We start from the raw sequence: 17,164 nt of genomic DNA, 5'->3' as shown, positions 1-17,164 counted from the left end.
GATGGTCAGTACCTTCCCCACTTAGGTTGCCCTGTGTGTGTGGAGCTCAAATTTATCTAATTCCTTGTTTTCTTGAAGTGTTTTTTGTTTGTTTGTTTGTTTTATCACAACAACCCTCTAATTAGAATCTTCTACTTGGAAACCATTAGAGGTTATTGTGTTATAAGTGAGGAACTGGACACTGAGAAAAGGGAATTGCTTTGTCCAAGATCACACAAAGATTTTGTAACAGAGCAGCACCTAGAACCCAGGGACACCTGGAACCCAGAGAACTCAGCTCCAGCCATAGCACTTTTTCTACCATACCACTTCTACTGTAAGTTAGCTCATACATATGTTTTCTTTGGAGATACGTAATCTAGTTAGTCTTGGAACTGAAACTCAAAAGAAACCCTCCCTCTTCCTGGTCCAATATCTTTTTCTGCTGTTTCCTTGGATCTCTGCATTTTCATTTCAATTTATATTGATCTGTGACATCTAGAAAACTAATAATAATACCTAACATTTATCAAATACATTAAGGTTTACTGTATGTATTGCATCTTATTTCATACTCACAAACCAAGGTGAAGGCATTTACCTAGGATCACATAGCTATATGAGGCAATATCTGAACTCGGGTCTTTCTGATTGTTTTATTCACTGTATTTCTATCCCTAGGACCTATTTTTCTGTCCTATATACCACCTAACTACCATCAGCTGTATATCAGGAATGAGGAGTTACCCTCTAGGAGGCTGTTCCCTAACTTGGTCATCTACTACTTTTCTTGGCTTTTGTCACAATCACCAATTGTCCTCCGATCCCTCTGATCTTAGTGTCCTGTGACCATTGTTCAATTCTTACCATTCACTGTGTCCACATGGCATAGCCCTTCAACTACCTGGTGGGTAAATACTAGAACCACCTTCCGTTGCTCTTCCTATTCCTCCTCCAATCTCTTGGCTGCCCAGCTTTTGATGAGGATGTCCTGCATCAAGTCTGAAGATAGTCTTAGCCACATATGATCTGATTTAGAATGACCATTAGGCTTCCCAAATCAATGAAGTGGGAACCTTAGCTCTGCCTTGTTTGGTTGAACATTCTTCAAGAGCAGACTTGAGAGGAGAAAACACTTTCCCATATGCACAGAGGAACACACACACGCACACACACACACACACACACACACACACACACACACACACACACACACACACTCCTCATAGCCTTGACTCATTTCCAAGAAAGGATATGAAATTCATTACCACTGTCAGCAGTGGCCTTGGGACACAGAAAAGAAGATTTTTTTTTCTTTTTTTTCTGGGAACTGACGTGGGAGGTTGGTGAAAACCTGGGATTAATGAAGTTTAAATCCACATTTGGAGAGAGGTCCTCAATCCAGGGAGCTTGCTGTGTTATAGCAGCCACGTTACCAAAAAGTACCAAATGCTTTTCTCTTCTGAGCTCTATCTAGCCAGAATGGGTGAGAGCTGCCACGACTTTCCCTTGGCTAGACTCCCAGCCTGGAGTTGGTGGGGAGCAGGGATATAATATACCCTGAAAGCAGAAACAGGAAGCCAACACACCGTTAGTCACAAAGCAGAAATATGCATCTTACATTGAGGATTTATGTCTTTGAGACAGTGGCAGGATTGACATAGGCAAAGTATGTAGAAGTATGGGACAAGAAGTGGGTCTGAAAGACCCCTTTCTGCTCCAATGCATCTTCCATATCTGTAATATTACTATTACTAGAATCACAAATCAGACCTCAGAGGATAGCACCTTGACCCTAGAAGTCTTTTTAAAAATATATTTAAAAATTTTAAATACACATTAAAATTTTTAAAATTTTTAAATTTAATGTTTTAAAATACACATATGTTCCCTAATGAAAAGAGTAGTAGATTGAGAATTAAAGGACCTGGTTTCTGGTCCCAGCTTTGCATACAGCCCTAACAATTTGGGTGACTGAGCAAAATTGAACCTCTCTCTGTCTCAGCTTCCTCCTCTGTCCAATGAAACTTTTAAACTAGATCATCTCTAAAGCATTTTCCAGCTTTGACATACTAGGTTTCTATACCTTACTCAGTAGCATGATTTGTGTCCCTCCCTAAGTAGTTCATTGATATTTTGGGCCCTTTGGATGTAAAACAGGTCAATTCCAATGATGAAGAAGACAGGAACAAGCCTTGGGTGGTGAAAACAGCTGAGATTCATGGTCAAGGAAGGCAGGCTTAGTGTGATTGGGTGCCTAGGGAGGGGAGGGCATCAAGGACTGGGTTCACCTGCTTGAAAGTTTTACCTATGCTATTTCATGGAGGACAACAAAGGTGAGTGCATGCATGGCTTGTATGCATGATGGGACTTTGACCTTTCCAGCCCTCATCTTTCTCATCAGTGAAATGAAGGGATTAGACTAAACAATATCCCAACAGTCCTTGCAACTCGAATGCAATATGTTTCTGAATTATATGGAGGGGAACTGAGTTGCTGGTTCAGACTGGAAGCCTACTGTTCCATACAGGAGGAGTACAGTACTGCCCAGAGAAATGCTGAATGAAAGTAATTGCTGTTGCTAAAGGAGGTGATGAATCTTGGTCTCATAATAATAATAATAGTAATAATAATAATAACAACAACATTTTTATAGCACCTTAAGGTTTGGAAAAGCACTTTACTTGTACTGTCTCATTTGATCATTTCAAAAACCCTTGGAGGCAGGTGCTATTATTATCTCCATTTTGCAGATGAGGAAACTAAGGCTGAAAGAGGTTAATAAGTTAGTCAATAAAAATTTACTAAGTAGCTACTATATGCCAGACACTGTGCTAATTGGTTGAGATACAAAGACAGGCAAAAGACAATTCCTGTTCTCCAGGAGTTCATAGTCCAACAAGGGAAACAACATGCAATCAATTATGTATGAACAAAACATACACAGGTTAAATTGGAGATAACAGAGAGAAGGCACTAGTGACTCATCTAGGGTCACAAACTAAATAAATGTCTGAGGTAAGATTCAAACCTAGGTCACCTAGATTCCAAATCCAGTGCTCTTATTTGTCATTTCACCTAGATGCCTGTTGCTGGGTTTAGCACAATATCTGGCAAATAGTAGGTGCTTAATAAATGTTTGTTGACTATTATTTACTATCAACTGTCTAAAGACTAGCCTCTGAATATGCGGGTAAAACTCCAGATTTGAAGACACTTTTGCTACATGCCTTGGTGTTTGACTTAATGTGGTATTTGGCTCAAGGATTGCTCTGGTGTTTAAGTAGATAATTCCTGTGGTTTTCATCCTATCCTTGGTAGAAGAGGCCAAGAATTTGGATTGAGGGAGACTTATTTCTGTTACCTAGATATCTTATTCCCACACACCTACAGGGGGAGGTCCCACTGGAACCAAGTGCCCGTATCCACATGCTTGAGAAGACTGGGGTGCAAGTGTTGGAGATCCAGGAGGTACAGCTGTCTGATGTGGGTCTCTACACATGCATAGCAGTGAATGTAGCAGGGAAAGCATCCATGTCTTCAGAACTCATCATTCAAGGTATGGTCTAGGATGGCATAGATACTTCCAGATACTGCTGGGCTCCAGGGAGAAAACCACTGGAATCACTCATTTGAGTATATGCATACATGCAAGTGTACATTTGTAGGGTTGGCATTAGTCACAGGCAAAGTAGACAGCCTTGGGTTATGCCCCACCTACTTCCCCTGTCTGTTAGAAGAAGCAACAGAACTCTGTAGTCCTGGCCTACTGTAAGGTCCTGTAATACTTAATCTGGACTGTTGCTCCTTCTATTTACATTTTGTTGGTTTTGTAGCACTACACCAACTATTTTGCAGAAGCTTTTTGGTGTCCCTCCCTAATCCCAACCCATTTTACTTCCCTCTCTTCTAATGTTTTATACTCCCGTTTCACTGAGATGAGAGCCAACTGCCTCAAGTATCCACCCTTATCGCCCTTCCTACCTCAACCCGACTCTGTTTCAGCACTAGGAAGGAACCTAGGAGCCACCTAGTCCATCTCATAGATGAGAGACCTTAGGTTCAAAGACTTGTTCAAGATCATTCTCCCTGCAATCCTGAGTAAGAAATGCCCCACTTCCTCTCTAAAGGTAACTGCTTCATCTGGACCCTTAATCCTGGTGATTCCCGATCTTGAATGATTTGGCATTTTTATTTATTCTCTTCCTCTCTACTGTCTATCTTGACTTTCCACCCCCACCATTCCTTTCCCCTATACCTTTAAACATGCAAAAAATTCTCCATCATGTTGGTTAAAAAACAAAACAAAAAAAATCTCCTTGACCCTGCTTCCCCCTACAGATGCCATCCTATTCCTTTATTTCTGTTCACTTTCTTCCTCAGTTTTCTCATCTATAAAATGAAAATAATAGTACCTACTTTCCAGGGTTATTGTGAGGATAAAATGAAATAATATTTGTGAAGTGCTTTGCAACTTTTGAATTGCTATGCAAATGCTAATTAGTTTATTATTAGGGCTAGAAGAGACTTTAGGAGTCACCTAGTCCAATCTATGTATTTTACAGGGAAAGAAATCAAGGCCCAGATGGATTAAGTAATTTGCCTAAGGTCATAGGGGTGGTCAGTGATGATGCTGAAATTTGATTCCAACTTGAATCTAAATCTGACGGTCTTTCCAAAGCATCTCTTTCTAGGTTGACATCATTTCAATTCAATAAACATTTATTAAGTGCCTATTATGTGCCAGGCAGTGTGCTAAAATGCTAGAGATATAAAAAGAGGCAGAAGACAGTCCCTGCCCTCAAGGGGCTTACAATATAATAGGGAAGACATCAAGCAAACAAATATATACAATGCAAGCTATATATAGGATAAATGAGAAATAGTTAACAGTTCCGGACTTAAGAGGGATTGGGGAAAGCTTCCAGTAAAAGATGAGATTTTGGTTGGGACTTAAAGGAAGCAAAGGAGATCAGTAGTCAGAGCAGAGAAGGGAGAGTATTCCAGGCATTGGGGACAGCCAGAGAGGATACCCAGAGCCAAGAGATGGAATGTCTTGTTCATGGAACAGTGTCACTAGATTGAGGAGTACCAGGGAGCAAGGATAAGAAGATTGGGAAGGTAGAAGGGGTATAGGCTATGAAGGGCTTTGTATGCCAAAACGAAGTATTTTGTATTTGTTTCTGGTGGCAATAGGGGAGCCATTGTAGTTTGAGTTAGGGAGGTGACATGATCATTCTTGTGTTTTAGGAAAATCCTAAGTGGAGGATGAATTAGAGTGAGGAGCGATTTGAGGCAGCCCACCAGCAGGTTATTGCAATAATCAAGGTGGGAGATGATGAGGGCTTGCTTGCACTAAAATGGTGGCAGTTTCAGAAGAGAGAAGGGATTACTGGAAAGATATTGCAAAGGTGAATTTGACAGGCCTTGGCAACAGACTGGGTATAAGGGGGTGAGAAATAGTGACAAATCTGGAATGACTCCTAGGTTGCGAGCCAGGGGGACTAAGAAGAAAGCATTACCCTCTGCAGTGACAGGGAAGGTAAGTGGGGCAAAAGGTTTAGGGGAAAGATAATGAGTTCTGTTTTGGATATGTTGAGTTGAAGATGTGGGATGGACATCCAGTGTGAGATATCTGAAAGGCAGTTGGAGACGGGGTATTGAAAGTCAGTGGAGAGGTTGTGGCAAGAAAGGTAGATTTGAGAATCATCAGCATTGAGAGGATAATTAAATCCATGGGAGCTGATGGTATCAGCAAGTGAAGTAGTAGAGAGGGAGAAGAGAATAGGACCCAGGACAGAACCCGAGGAGTACCTGCAACTAGAGGGCATGGTGTGGGGAAGGATCCAGCAGAGGAGAGAGAGAATGACTGCTCACTGGGTCCAGTTATTCAACCAGCTCCACATCTGGCTAATTGAACTGTGGTCTAGTCCATTTTATCCCCAAAATTAACAAGAGAGGTTTTGTCAGATGCTTTGGTAAAAGCTAGGTAAACTGTATCTACAACATACTTCTGGTTTAATAACCTAGTTACCCTGAGAAAAGAGGAAATTAAGTCAATTTGGCATGAGCTATTATTATTATTATTTTTTTTGGCAACTGGGGTTGAGTGATTTGCCCAGGGTCCCAGCTAATAAGTGTCAAGTGTTTGTTCTGAGGCCGGATTTGAACTCAGGTCCTCCTGACTTCAGGGACGGTGCTCTATCCACTGCGCAACCTAGCTGCCCCTGCATGAGCTATTATTGATGAAACCTAGCTGTTCCTTTGTAATCACTGCTTCCTCTTCTCAATATAAACTTACCATAACTTTTATCATACACTCTAGAATTTGGCTAAGAGTCAGGGTCAAGGTCACTGGCCTTTAGTTTGTACACTCTTTGTTCTTTCTGGTACAGTGGCAATTCTGGTACAATAATGGCTTTGTAGTCAGAATACCTGGGTTCAAATCCTACCTCTGACCATTATTGCATCATGTCCTCAGTGAATCACTTAACTTCCCTTAACTGCAATTTCCTTAGCTATAAGATGAGGAATTTGGAGTAGATGGTGACTGAAGTCCCTATCAGCTTAAATCTATGATCCTTTTCTTAAAAACTAAAACAACTTTGAAGTACCACCTTATTTGCCATAAAATTGGCAAAAATAGTTTTAAAAAATTCAGCATAATGATACATAATAAGAGTCACAAAACTGCTCAGACCCTTTCATCTTAGTGGTTCCTCTACTAGGAATATAATTTTAAAATATTAAATAAGAAAAAAATCGAGGAAAAAAATAAACCTATCTCTCTAAGTGGAAAATCTGGGAATGAAACCCAGTTCCACTGCCTCAGAATTTAATGCTGTCTCTATTATGCCAAATCTAGTGCTATCTCTACTATATACCATGATTTCTTTTAAATTGGTTTTTAGGCTTATATTGCTACAAAGAGGCAACATGGCGTAGTCGATAGAGACTGGCCTCAGAGTCAGACAACTCGGCTCTAATTCTGTCCTTGACACATGTTAGCCTGAGCAAGTCACTTCACTTGTCAGTGTCATGGCTACTCGCTGAGGTTGTCATTTGCAGAGAAGAGACTAATCTGCATGGGAAGTTTCTCAGTAGACACTCCCAAGGTCAATGCCATCACAGTCCTGACCCTCCCCCCCAAAAAATCAAACACCTCCATTTCTTGAAATTCATAAAAGCATCTTTCTTCCTCTGCTGTCATCTAGCGTGGATGTTGTTTTGCTTTCTTCTAGTAATTATTTTGGTTATTAATAGTTTTTATCATGGATTTTTCTTTCTCCTATCTTGTGTTTGTCAGTGTGAAGTATGTGTGGACACAGGTTCATTCATCATTGGTATTTAATACAGTAATTGAATGATGACAAGAATGCTTAGTGAAGAAAAATATTTGAGAGGCAGATAGCCAAATACTAAATAAAGATATCCTTTTATCTTACTAGCTGTGTGACCCTGGCCAAGTCAATTAACCCCAATTGCCTTTAAAAAAAAAGATATCCTTTTATTTCTGTTTTGTCTTATTAATTTCTTATTGTAGTTTGAATATTTTTCTAGGTCATTCTATTCAGTTATTAATTTTTTGTTCTCAGCTCAATATAATATAGTTCTCATAACTATCATTGTAAAATATTATAAAGTCTTAGAATACAGGTCTACCTGCGTATTTTATATTTACATGTAAATGTATATGTATATTTCTGTATGTGTGCATATAGATACATATGTATAATATGTAAACACCCACGCACACACACATACATACATACATGCATACATACATACACACACATCTTGGGACAGCTAAGTGGCATAGTAGCTAGAGTGCCAGGTCTGGCATCAGGGAGACGCATCTACCTGAGTTCAAATTTGGCCTCAGATTTAATAGCTATATGACCCTGGGCAACTCACTTAACCCTGTTTACTTCAGTTTCCTCATCTGTAAAATGAGCTGGAGAAGGAAATGGCAAACCACTCCAGTATCTTAGCCAAGAAAACCCCAAATGGAGTCCTGAAGAGTCAGACCTGACTGAAACAACTGAACAATAAAACATATACATATTATATATATATATATATATATATATATATATATATATATACATTGTATACATGATGCAAATACATTCATATGATACAAGATTTCTCAGAAATCTTGGTACAGTTTTAAGCGTTTAATAACATAAAACATCAATAAGGCTTTTGGTATACCCTATATATATATATAAAACAATATTAACAACAATAACAATAATTGCATTTGTGTAGAACTTTAAAGTTGACAGAGTGCTTTACAAATATCTCACTTCATCCTCATAACAACTCTGAGAGGTAGATGCTGTTATTTTCATTATTTTACAGATTAGGAAAATAAGACAGACAGCAGTTAGGTGACATGCTTATGAGTCTCGGAGGCTTTATTACATTTTTATAAAGCTGCAGTTTGTGTGTGTATAGATGCATATACATTTACAAATAGATTTCTGTGCATTTAGGTATATTTAAGCATGTATGTTCTTCATGTTTGCATCTGCTCATTCTTCCAGGTAGACTTCAGTAGTAATTTGTCAAGTTATATAGCATATATAAGGCCTTTAATTGGCATTGCAGTTAATCTCTGCATTAACTTAGACCATTTTATCTTCATTCTGGGTAGTTTTCACAGCTAGCCTCAAAGTATTTATACATCTGTTTATTTCTCCCATTAGGTTTTTTAATTTTTTTAATGCATCTTTTACTTCATTAATTAATTTAATATGGTGAATAGATTGTGTCTTTGTGTGTTGCCTAGCTGCACATCACTAGCATATAGAAATAGGATATTTAGAGATTTTATCTTATTTCTTGAAGCTTTGGTATTTCAGTTTCCTATAACTTTTTAGTTCCTTTTCTTGTTTTATCTAGATATGAAATTAGGTTATTTATAAAAAGTAATGTACTTATTTTTTACCTGTTTTGTTTTTTATTTATTTTTCTTGTCTAATAGTTATAACCAGTGTTTCTTTCTTGAATAGGAATAATGACCAAGAGCATTCCTGGGCATATTTTAAGGTGTTATTTATAATTATAATTTTATATATATATATGTATACATATATACATATATATAGTGTACTCTTTATCATGTTAAGAAAGAGACCTTCTATGCCTATTTTTTTCCATAATTTTAAGCAAGAATAGGTACTTCGTTTATTACCTTCTGGCATCTACTGAGATAATTTTGGATTTCTGCTCTTTTTCCTGTTACTGACATGTTAGGTTTATCTGTGAACATGAGGTTGGAAATCAGTTGCTTTCTCTTTTGGAGATCACTGACCCTCAATACAAGAAGGTTCCCCCTCCCCTAAGTGAAGGTATTATAGGCACTAGGAAAATGTAGATGTTTTCTGGTAAAGTCAACCCATTAGACCCCCATCAGTCTATCCATCTGGAATTAGTAGATCAGAATCTGGACCTGTGATTTGCTAAGTATAGGGAACTCTTTGTAATGAAACCCCACTGCAACTACTACAGAGGGGCAAATGTGCAACTTCTTGTCTCAGTGAGTTGCCTGGAAGCACTGATCAAGTAAGTGTCTTGCCCAGGGTCACATGCCTTAAAATATGTTGGGGCCAGGACTTGAACCTGGGTCTTCCAAACTCTGGGGCCTGCTCGCTACCATCTTTGCCATGGTACCTCTCAGGGGCATTAATCTTAAAAAAAATCATGGCATTGAGAGAATAGGGTTTAGGGCTATTTGACTGGAGTGAGGGTACAGGAAAGGCAAAGATAAGACAGTGTTTGAGGATATTAAAGCACTGTGTAAAATCAAAGGAGCCTCGTTTTATCTTTTCTTTGGTTTGTAAGATGCTACATTAGTGGTTACTAATTCTTTTCCCTCTTCTTTTTCCAGGTACAGAGAAGACAAATAGGTATGTTTGAATTTCATGATTATTTAATTTTCTATCATTAAAATGAGCTGATCTTTTTGTGATGGCTAGGAATTGGAAATCAAAAGGATGCCCATCAATTGGGGAATGGCTAAACAAGCTGTAGTATATGACTGTAATGGAATATTATTGTGCTATAAGACATGATGAGCAGGATGATTTAGAAAAACGTGGAAAGATTTACATGAACTAACTGATGTATAGTGAAATGTTGTACATAGCAATACTGTTTGATGAAGAGCTGTGAATGACTTAGCTATTCTCAACAATACAATGATCCAAGACAATCCCAAAGGACTAATGACGAAGCATACGATCTGCCTATAGAGAAAGAACTGATGTTGATTGAATATAGACTGAAGCATGCTATTTTTCACTTTCTTTCATTTTTTAATTTTTTTAAGTCTTCTTGTACAAAATGACTAATATGGAAGTGTTTTCCCTAACTGCACATGTACAATCTATATCTGATTGCTTACCATCTTGGAGAGCAAGGTATGGGTGGGAGGAAGGGAGGGAGAGAGGAATAGAATTTGGAACTCAAAATTTTAAATAAAAATTTTAAGAAAACATACCAGGAAAAAAATGAGCTAAAAAAGGAAAGGGAATAGTTTTAAGATTTGCTCTGAAATTGTCACTCTTTGATATACTAGTAATAGTAATAATAATAAATTTGTGTGACCTAAAAAGTATCATTAACATTATTATGTTACTTTATGGTTGCTGAGTGCTCTCAATTCAACTGTTTTCATTGACCTTCACATTCTTTAGGTATGTAGGCTAAGTATCATAATCCTCATTTTACACCTGAGGAAACTGAGCCTCAGAGAGGTTAAATGACATACCCAAGGCCCAACAGGTAATTGGTGGCAAAACCTGAATTTGAACCCATATCTACCTTCTGATTCCAAAACTACTATTCTTACTTCTACACCATGAATGGTTCCCCAGTACAAAGTTTCTCTTTATTGTTTTTTTCAGTTCTTTTTTCTCTCACATAATTGTAGTCAAAGGAACAATTTCTCCCACACAATTGCAGTCACAGGAGCAAGAATACTTTGAGAAGATAGTGAGGCTGAGAATTGTCAACTTTTGATGTCTGTGTAGAGATTGTAAATTCAATTCAAGTCCCCTCTGACCTTCTTTAGAATGTTCCTGGGAGCCCGTTCCCCTGCTCAGAGAATGAGCCTGGCCTCACGAGAAAGAGAAGTGACGGTGACCTGGTACATTCCAGATGCATAGAAATGATTGGGAGTTTATCCAAAAATGCTACTTCTTCCCTGCATCACCATGAAAAATGGCTGAGCACTTTATTTTTAGTCAACAAGCATTTATTAAGCACTGACTATGTTCCAGGTTCCATGCTGACCACTAGGGTTACCCAAAAAAAGAGCACAAACACAGTCCTTGTTGTCTGTGTGTGTGTGTGTGTGTGTGTGTGTGTGTGTGTGTGTGTATATATATGCATATGTGTGTGTATGTGTGTATACACTCATATATGTAGTTATTTGCATGTTGTCCTTATTGTGTAGTTTGCCTTTGCCGTATATATACCATCATATACATACAAATATACACACATATATATCCAAGGCATATATACACACTCATGTAGTTATTGCATGTTGTCCTTATTGTATAGTTTGTCCTCATTGTATAATTATGTGTGTGTATATATGCATGCATACACACACATCATTATTTGCATGTTATACCAATCATGTAGTTTGTCCTTGTTGTATATATCTTAATATATAATATATACAAATATATGTACATACATATACACACACACATACACACAGACCATTTATCCATCCATCTATCCATATGTGTGTGTGTGTGTATATTGCACATATACATATATATTCACATACACATAGTTATTTGCATGTTGTCCTTGTCGTATAGGTTGGCCTTACTGTGTGTGTGCATATCTATCTATCTATCTTAACATATAATATATAAATACATATATACACATACATATATATACATATACCCACAGCATAGCTACATATATATATATATATATATATATATATATATATATATATATATATATATTTATTTATTTATTTATATATAATCTATAGATACACATCCATGTAAGTTGAAGGTCATCTCAGAGGGAAGGTACTAGCAATAACTGGAGATAGGGAGGGGTGTGGAGACAGATCAGGAAGGCCTGCTGCGGAAGGTGAACCACGTCTTGAAGGAGGCTGGGGAATCCAGGAACCAGAAGTGGACAGGGAGAATATTCCAGGCATAGAGGAGAGTTGGGGCAAAAGCCCCAAGCCTGAGGGTGGAGGGTTGTGTATAAAGATCAGCAATTAGGCCAGTGAAGCTAGATAGTACGCATGGTGGGGAGTAAAGTGTAAGAAGACTGGGAGGTAGGAAGGGACCATGGGGCTTTAACAGCCAAACATGACCCCTTTGTTTTATTTGTGATGCCTTCTGCAAATCTCTCTTCTGCTTCTGTCTTTGCCAAAAGCACTCAATAATCTGGAAACATCGTCTTTTTGAAGTTGCTTTCTTCTCTCCTTTAGTAATTACTTCCTGTGAGCACTGCTTCTACCAACTTGGGTCATAACCCCTTTGTGACCAAGGATAGGTCTAGTACTAGAAGGACCTCAGAGGTCATCCTGTCCAACTGTCTCTTTTTATGTGGTCTTCATGGGTTACTGTGACCAAAATAATTTAGCACCTGTTGACCCAGATCCATGTGATAAGCCTCTCCAAACTTTAAAATTAGATTCATCCCCAGTTGACAAACACCCAGTACATTGATGAGTAAGGATTCACAGTCTTTTTTAGCTTTGTATCTGAAAGTCAGTCAGCCAGCCAATAAACATTTATTAAGTTCCTACTATGTGCCAGGCACTATGCTAAGCACTTAGGGGTGCAAAAAGAGGTGAAAGATAGTCCCCTGCCCTTAAGGAGCTGACAATCTAATGGGAGAGGTGACAAACAAACAAAATACATACAGGATAATTAAGAGCAGGCACTAGAATTAGGAGGGGTTAGGAAAGCTTCCTGTAGAAAATGGGATTTGGGTTGGGACTTGAAGGAAGCCAGTAGGTGAAGGTGAAGAGGGAGAGCATTCCAGATGTGAGGGACAGTCAGAGAAAATGCTTGGATGCAAGAGATGCAACAACCAGGAGGCCACTGTCCTTGGATCAAAGAATAGGGAGTTAGATGTAAGAAAGTTGGAAAGGAGAGGACAGAGTCGTGAAGGGCTTTGAACACCAAACAAGGCTTTGTATTTGGTCCTAAAGGTGATGGGGAGCCACTGAAGTTTACTAAGTAGGAGGAGGTGGTGATATGGTGGGACCGGCACTTTAAGACGATCCCTTTGGTGGGTGAGTGGAAGATGGGTTGGAGGAGGAGACACCAGAGGCAGAGAGACCCACCAGCAGGCTTTTGTCTTTTGTCCAAGTGTGAGGCGATGGTGGCCTGCACTAGTGTGGACCTTCCAGAGCTCATGTTCCCCTGGCACAGCCTTTAAGAACCCAGAATCACTGTCACTGAGAGATTGGAGTGGGACTCAGGCAGAAGTCTTCTCTTAATATTCAAGACCAAGCTCCTCGCTACCAGAAATAATTTCTTGATCATTTCAGAGAAATTGTAAGATCAAATAACCACGCCGTTCTCACTCACTCAAAGGTGAGAAGATCATGTCTGAGACATAGGGTTGAATAGTGGATAAAGTGCCAACCCTGGGAGTTGCGGGACCTGAGTTCAAATCCCAGGACTTGTCCCTTATAAATAAGCCAAGTGATCCTAAGTCATTTTACCTTTCATGGGCTTCAGCTTTGTCATCTGGAAAATAAGTTTGTTGAGATAAGTCATCTCTAAGATCTCTTCTATCATTTGCCAGCTAGGTGATATACAATGGATAGTGTTATTGGAGTTAGAAAGACTTGAGTTCAATTCCAAGGTAGGGCACTTACTAGCTATGTGACCCTGGGCAGATCACTTAACCTCTCTTGGCCTCAGTTTCCTCATCTGTAAAAATGGGCATAATAATAGTACCTGCCTCACAGAGTTGTTGTGAGGATCAAATGAGTAGTGTGTGCAAACTTTCAAGTGCTATATAAATATCGTAATTTATAAAATGATAATTATTTATGAAACTGTTATTATTCAATACTTTCTACAGTTCTCAGACTAGTTAGTTTTAGTGGTTACTATTCATTTGATCACATTTCCATAAAACACGACTTCTCTGGGGGGTAAGGATGTCTTGGTGTTAACTCTTTGACTTCGTGGGGTTTTACTGTCCCTGGGTTCTGACTTTGTGATGAGTAATGTCTGTAAGTATCCTAGAAATTCTGTAAACCTATGCGTTTCCTCTTTCTCCCTCCCCACAGATACCCCTTGAATGCAGTTGTGGCTGAAAGTTCAGAAACTAAGAAGGTGACTGCAGACAAAATCTCAAAACACCCCCAACCAAGTGGTCTAGAAAGTGTGGATAAGAGTCAAAATCACTCAGACCTCCCAAAAAGGTTCTCTAAAGAAAATGAAAGAACGCGCAGACAACCCCAGTCACTGAGCGAGTCTCGTCCAGAACCCTACAAGCTGAAGGAGGAGAAAGTCCCAGAGGGAGCCCCAGTCCTCCAAAAGACATCGAGCACTATCATCCTGCAATCCGTAAGAGCCCCTGTTGAAACCAAGCCACAAGCCATGGGCAACCTCCCGCTTCAGGGGGAAGAGAAGAAGATGCCCACAGCTCAGCCTACAGCACCTCCTCTATCAAAGGAACTTGATCCCAAGAGCCAGGAGCTGGAGACCAAAATAGCAACCAAGAAAATCACCCTCGAAAACCGAAGAAACAAGACCCTTGGGGAGTCCCCCCAATTCTTGACACAGCCTGAAAGTCAGGAAATCCGAGAAGGTGATGAAGTCGAGTTCAGAAGTCAGGGTGAGTGAGACAATAATCACGGAACCCAGGTCTGTTTTCTTTGGGTAGAATGGTTTCCCCCATTGATTTCATTCGTTCCCTGCTGTTCCAAGCTCTTTAGGGCCCTTGAGAACCCTGGGTATACTGGGAAGAATCACAAGGTCAAGGAGATCTGGCCTCCAGATTCAGAGAATACTTAATCCAGTGAGGCCTCAGGATTTCCCAATCTAACAAAAAAGTTCCATGGTACTTGTCCTCAGAAATACTTCACAGTAAATTACAAAATGAGGCCACTGCTGGGAAAAGGATGCTGAGAAAAGGAGCAGTCGTGTGACATCCCTTAGGATAAAAGGCATTGCAAAGAGAGGTAGAAGTGGTTTGATCATTAGGATTTGGGCTCTCCTTTCCTTACTCATCTATCCCACCCCCAGCCATGGACACCACTTTACGGTCTCTCCATACCCTTACCTGTTCCTGTAGTTGTAGGGACTCCAAAGCCGACTGTGGAATGGTTCCGGGACAATACCCTTCTGATGGCAAGTGAAGGGATCCAGATATATGAAGATGAGAACGCTACCCATTGCCTGTGCCTGCAGAAGGCTCACATGGAAGACAGCGGCAGCTACAGCTGCCTGGCCTACAACAGCAAAGGCCGTGTGACCAGCCGGTGGATGCTGACAGTCAGAAGTGAGTATATCTCTTCATGTACGGTTAGCCACCTCTTAATTCTCTGTGGGGAGATGATTCACCTGGCAGATTCCACATGATATTTCTTTTATCTCTGGCTTCTTTCCCCCTAACCTTCTGTGAGGTCAGGGGCTTTAACTGGAAAGATGAATCCACTGCCAAGACATCTTTCGATGTGTCCCAAGGCTAAAGAGAAAGTTGTTTGGGGGTGGGGGAATCCTATCTACTCTAGAATGAATCCATTCTATATGCATAGTTCATAAGATCATAGACTTAGAAATGGAACCTTAACGACCACCTAATCCAGTCTCCTCCTGTCATAGATGAGAAAATTTAGAGACTAAGTGATTTGCTTAAAGTGATTGAGGATTAACTATGTGTGACTTCTTTTAAGTGGCATGAGATGGGGGGAGGGGTTGGGAGAATAATATGGGCAGCCTATATCTCTTTATACTGATTTTCAGTCTCACTTTGAACACCGTACTGCATATGTTAAAACCATTGCTTGGAGAGTTAGACATGCAAATGGAGTGAATTTTTCCACATAACACACGTACAGGCCAGACACATGCACACATATCCTGTGAACTCTCTATCTCATTTCCCATAATGACTGCTCTAAGGCTTTTCCTCTCGTTCTTCAGGTTGTATCCTTGTCCATGCCTAGGAACATTCATGACATGAGATAGCCTTGTATTTCATTGACATCAAGGCCATTCAACATCAGTTCCAATAAGTGCCCTCCTCTGACCTTGAAAATTCCTCAGCCTTGTTCCTCATTTTCTTCATCTTCCCACTGGCCATTGAGACTAATCTTTCTGCTTGTGCCTTTGATACCATTCTCTCCTGCCTTCTCTGGTTTAGCCAAGCCCTTTCTCCAGTAATCATGCCTTCTCTCCTTTTCATGTGCCTTCAGTCACTCCCACACTGGCTCCTTCTTACCCCATGAGAGCCCTCCCTTTGGCCACCATCCCTTCCCTCTCCTCTTTTGCACAGCCACAATTCTGGAAAACTTCCTCATCATCCACTTAGTCTTGGTTCACTCCCTTATAAGTAGAGAAGCACAGATTTAGAGCGAGAAGGCACCTTAGTTCTCATGTTAGTCCAGCCCTTTTGTTTTATTGATGAGAAAACTGAAGCAAAGCAGAGTGAGATGACTAGGTCATACAGGTAGTAAATAGAGGAAGCATGATGTGAACATCCTCTGACTCCAACTCAAGCACTCACCATGGACCTCTCTGTTTCACCAGACTGGTTGCCACCTGCATAAATCTGAGACTTCTCCCTAAAGTGACCTCTTTACTACTAAACCCAATGGCCACTTTTTCAATCTTCAACCTACTCCATCCTCTTACTAGCTGCACAATCAAGAGCAAGTTAATTAACCTTTCTGTGGCTCAGTTTCCTCATCTGTAAAATCAGGGTGTTGGAACTCAGTGACCTCCCTTCTAGCTCAAAATCTATGATCTTTTTATCCTCTGTGACATTTCATATTATTGTCCACTTTCTCCTCCATTGGCTTTGAAGACACAGCACCTTCGTCGACACCTGTCTTTGGCTCACCTCTCCCTTGGCAATCTCACTCAGTACCATGACTTCAGTTATTACATCTATTCAAATGACTCCTAAATCTCCATCTCCAGTCCTGACTGGCCCCTCCTTC

At 39.9% G+C, this 17,164-nt stretch overlaps 1 protein-coding gene across 4 annotated transcripts in view; it reads left to right on the top strand.

Annotated features, from left to right (window-relative positions):
- The window catches only part of MYLK (myosin light chain kinase), a 381,040-nt gene that overhangs the window by 188,355 nt on the left and 175,521 nt on the right, over window positions 1–17,164 (top strand). For all 4 annotated transcript variants that reach the window (XM_078146743.1, XM_078146744.1, XM_020985979.2 and 1 more), the window contains exons 6-9: window positions 3,373–3,538; window positions 9,875–9,893; window positions 14,285–14,835; window positions 15,295–15,501. In XM_078146743.1, coding sequence (XP_078002869.1) covers window positions 3,373–3,538; window positions 9,875–9,893; window positions 14,285–14,835; window positions 15,295–15,501 — 943 coding nt within the window. The remainder of the gene's footprint in view (window positions 1–3,372; window positions 3,539–9,874; window positions 9,894–14,284; window positions 14,836–15,294; window positions 15,502–17,164) is intronic.

Source organism: Phascolarctos cinereus, unplaced genomic scaffold (assembly GCF_003287225.1).
Source record: "Phascolarctos cinereus isolate Bilbo 61053 unplaced genomic scaffold, phaCin_HiC Scaffold_726;HRSCAF=1367, whole genome shotgun sequence".
Taxonomy (NCBI): domain Eukaryota; kingdom Metazoa; phylum Chordata; class Mammalia; order Diprotodontia; family Phascolarctidae; genus Phascolarctos; species Phascolarctos cinereus.
Note: the sequence above shows the minus strand (reverse complement) of the source record. Positions and strands in the feature narration are given on the sequence as shown.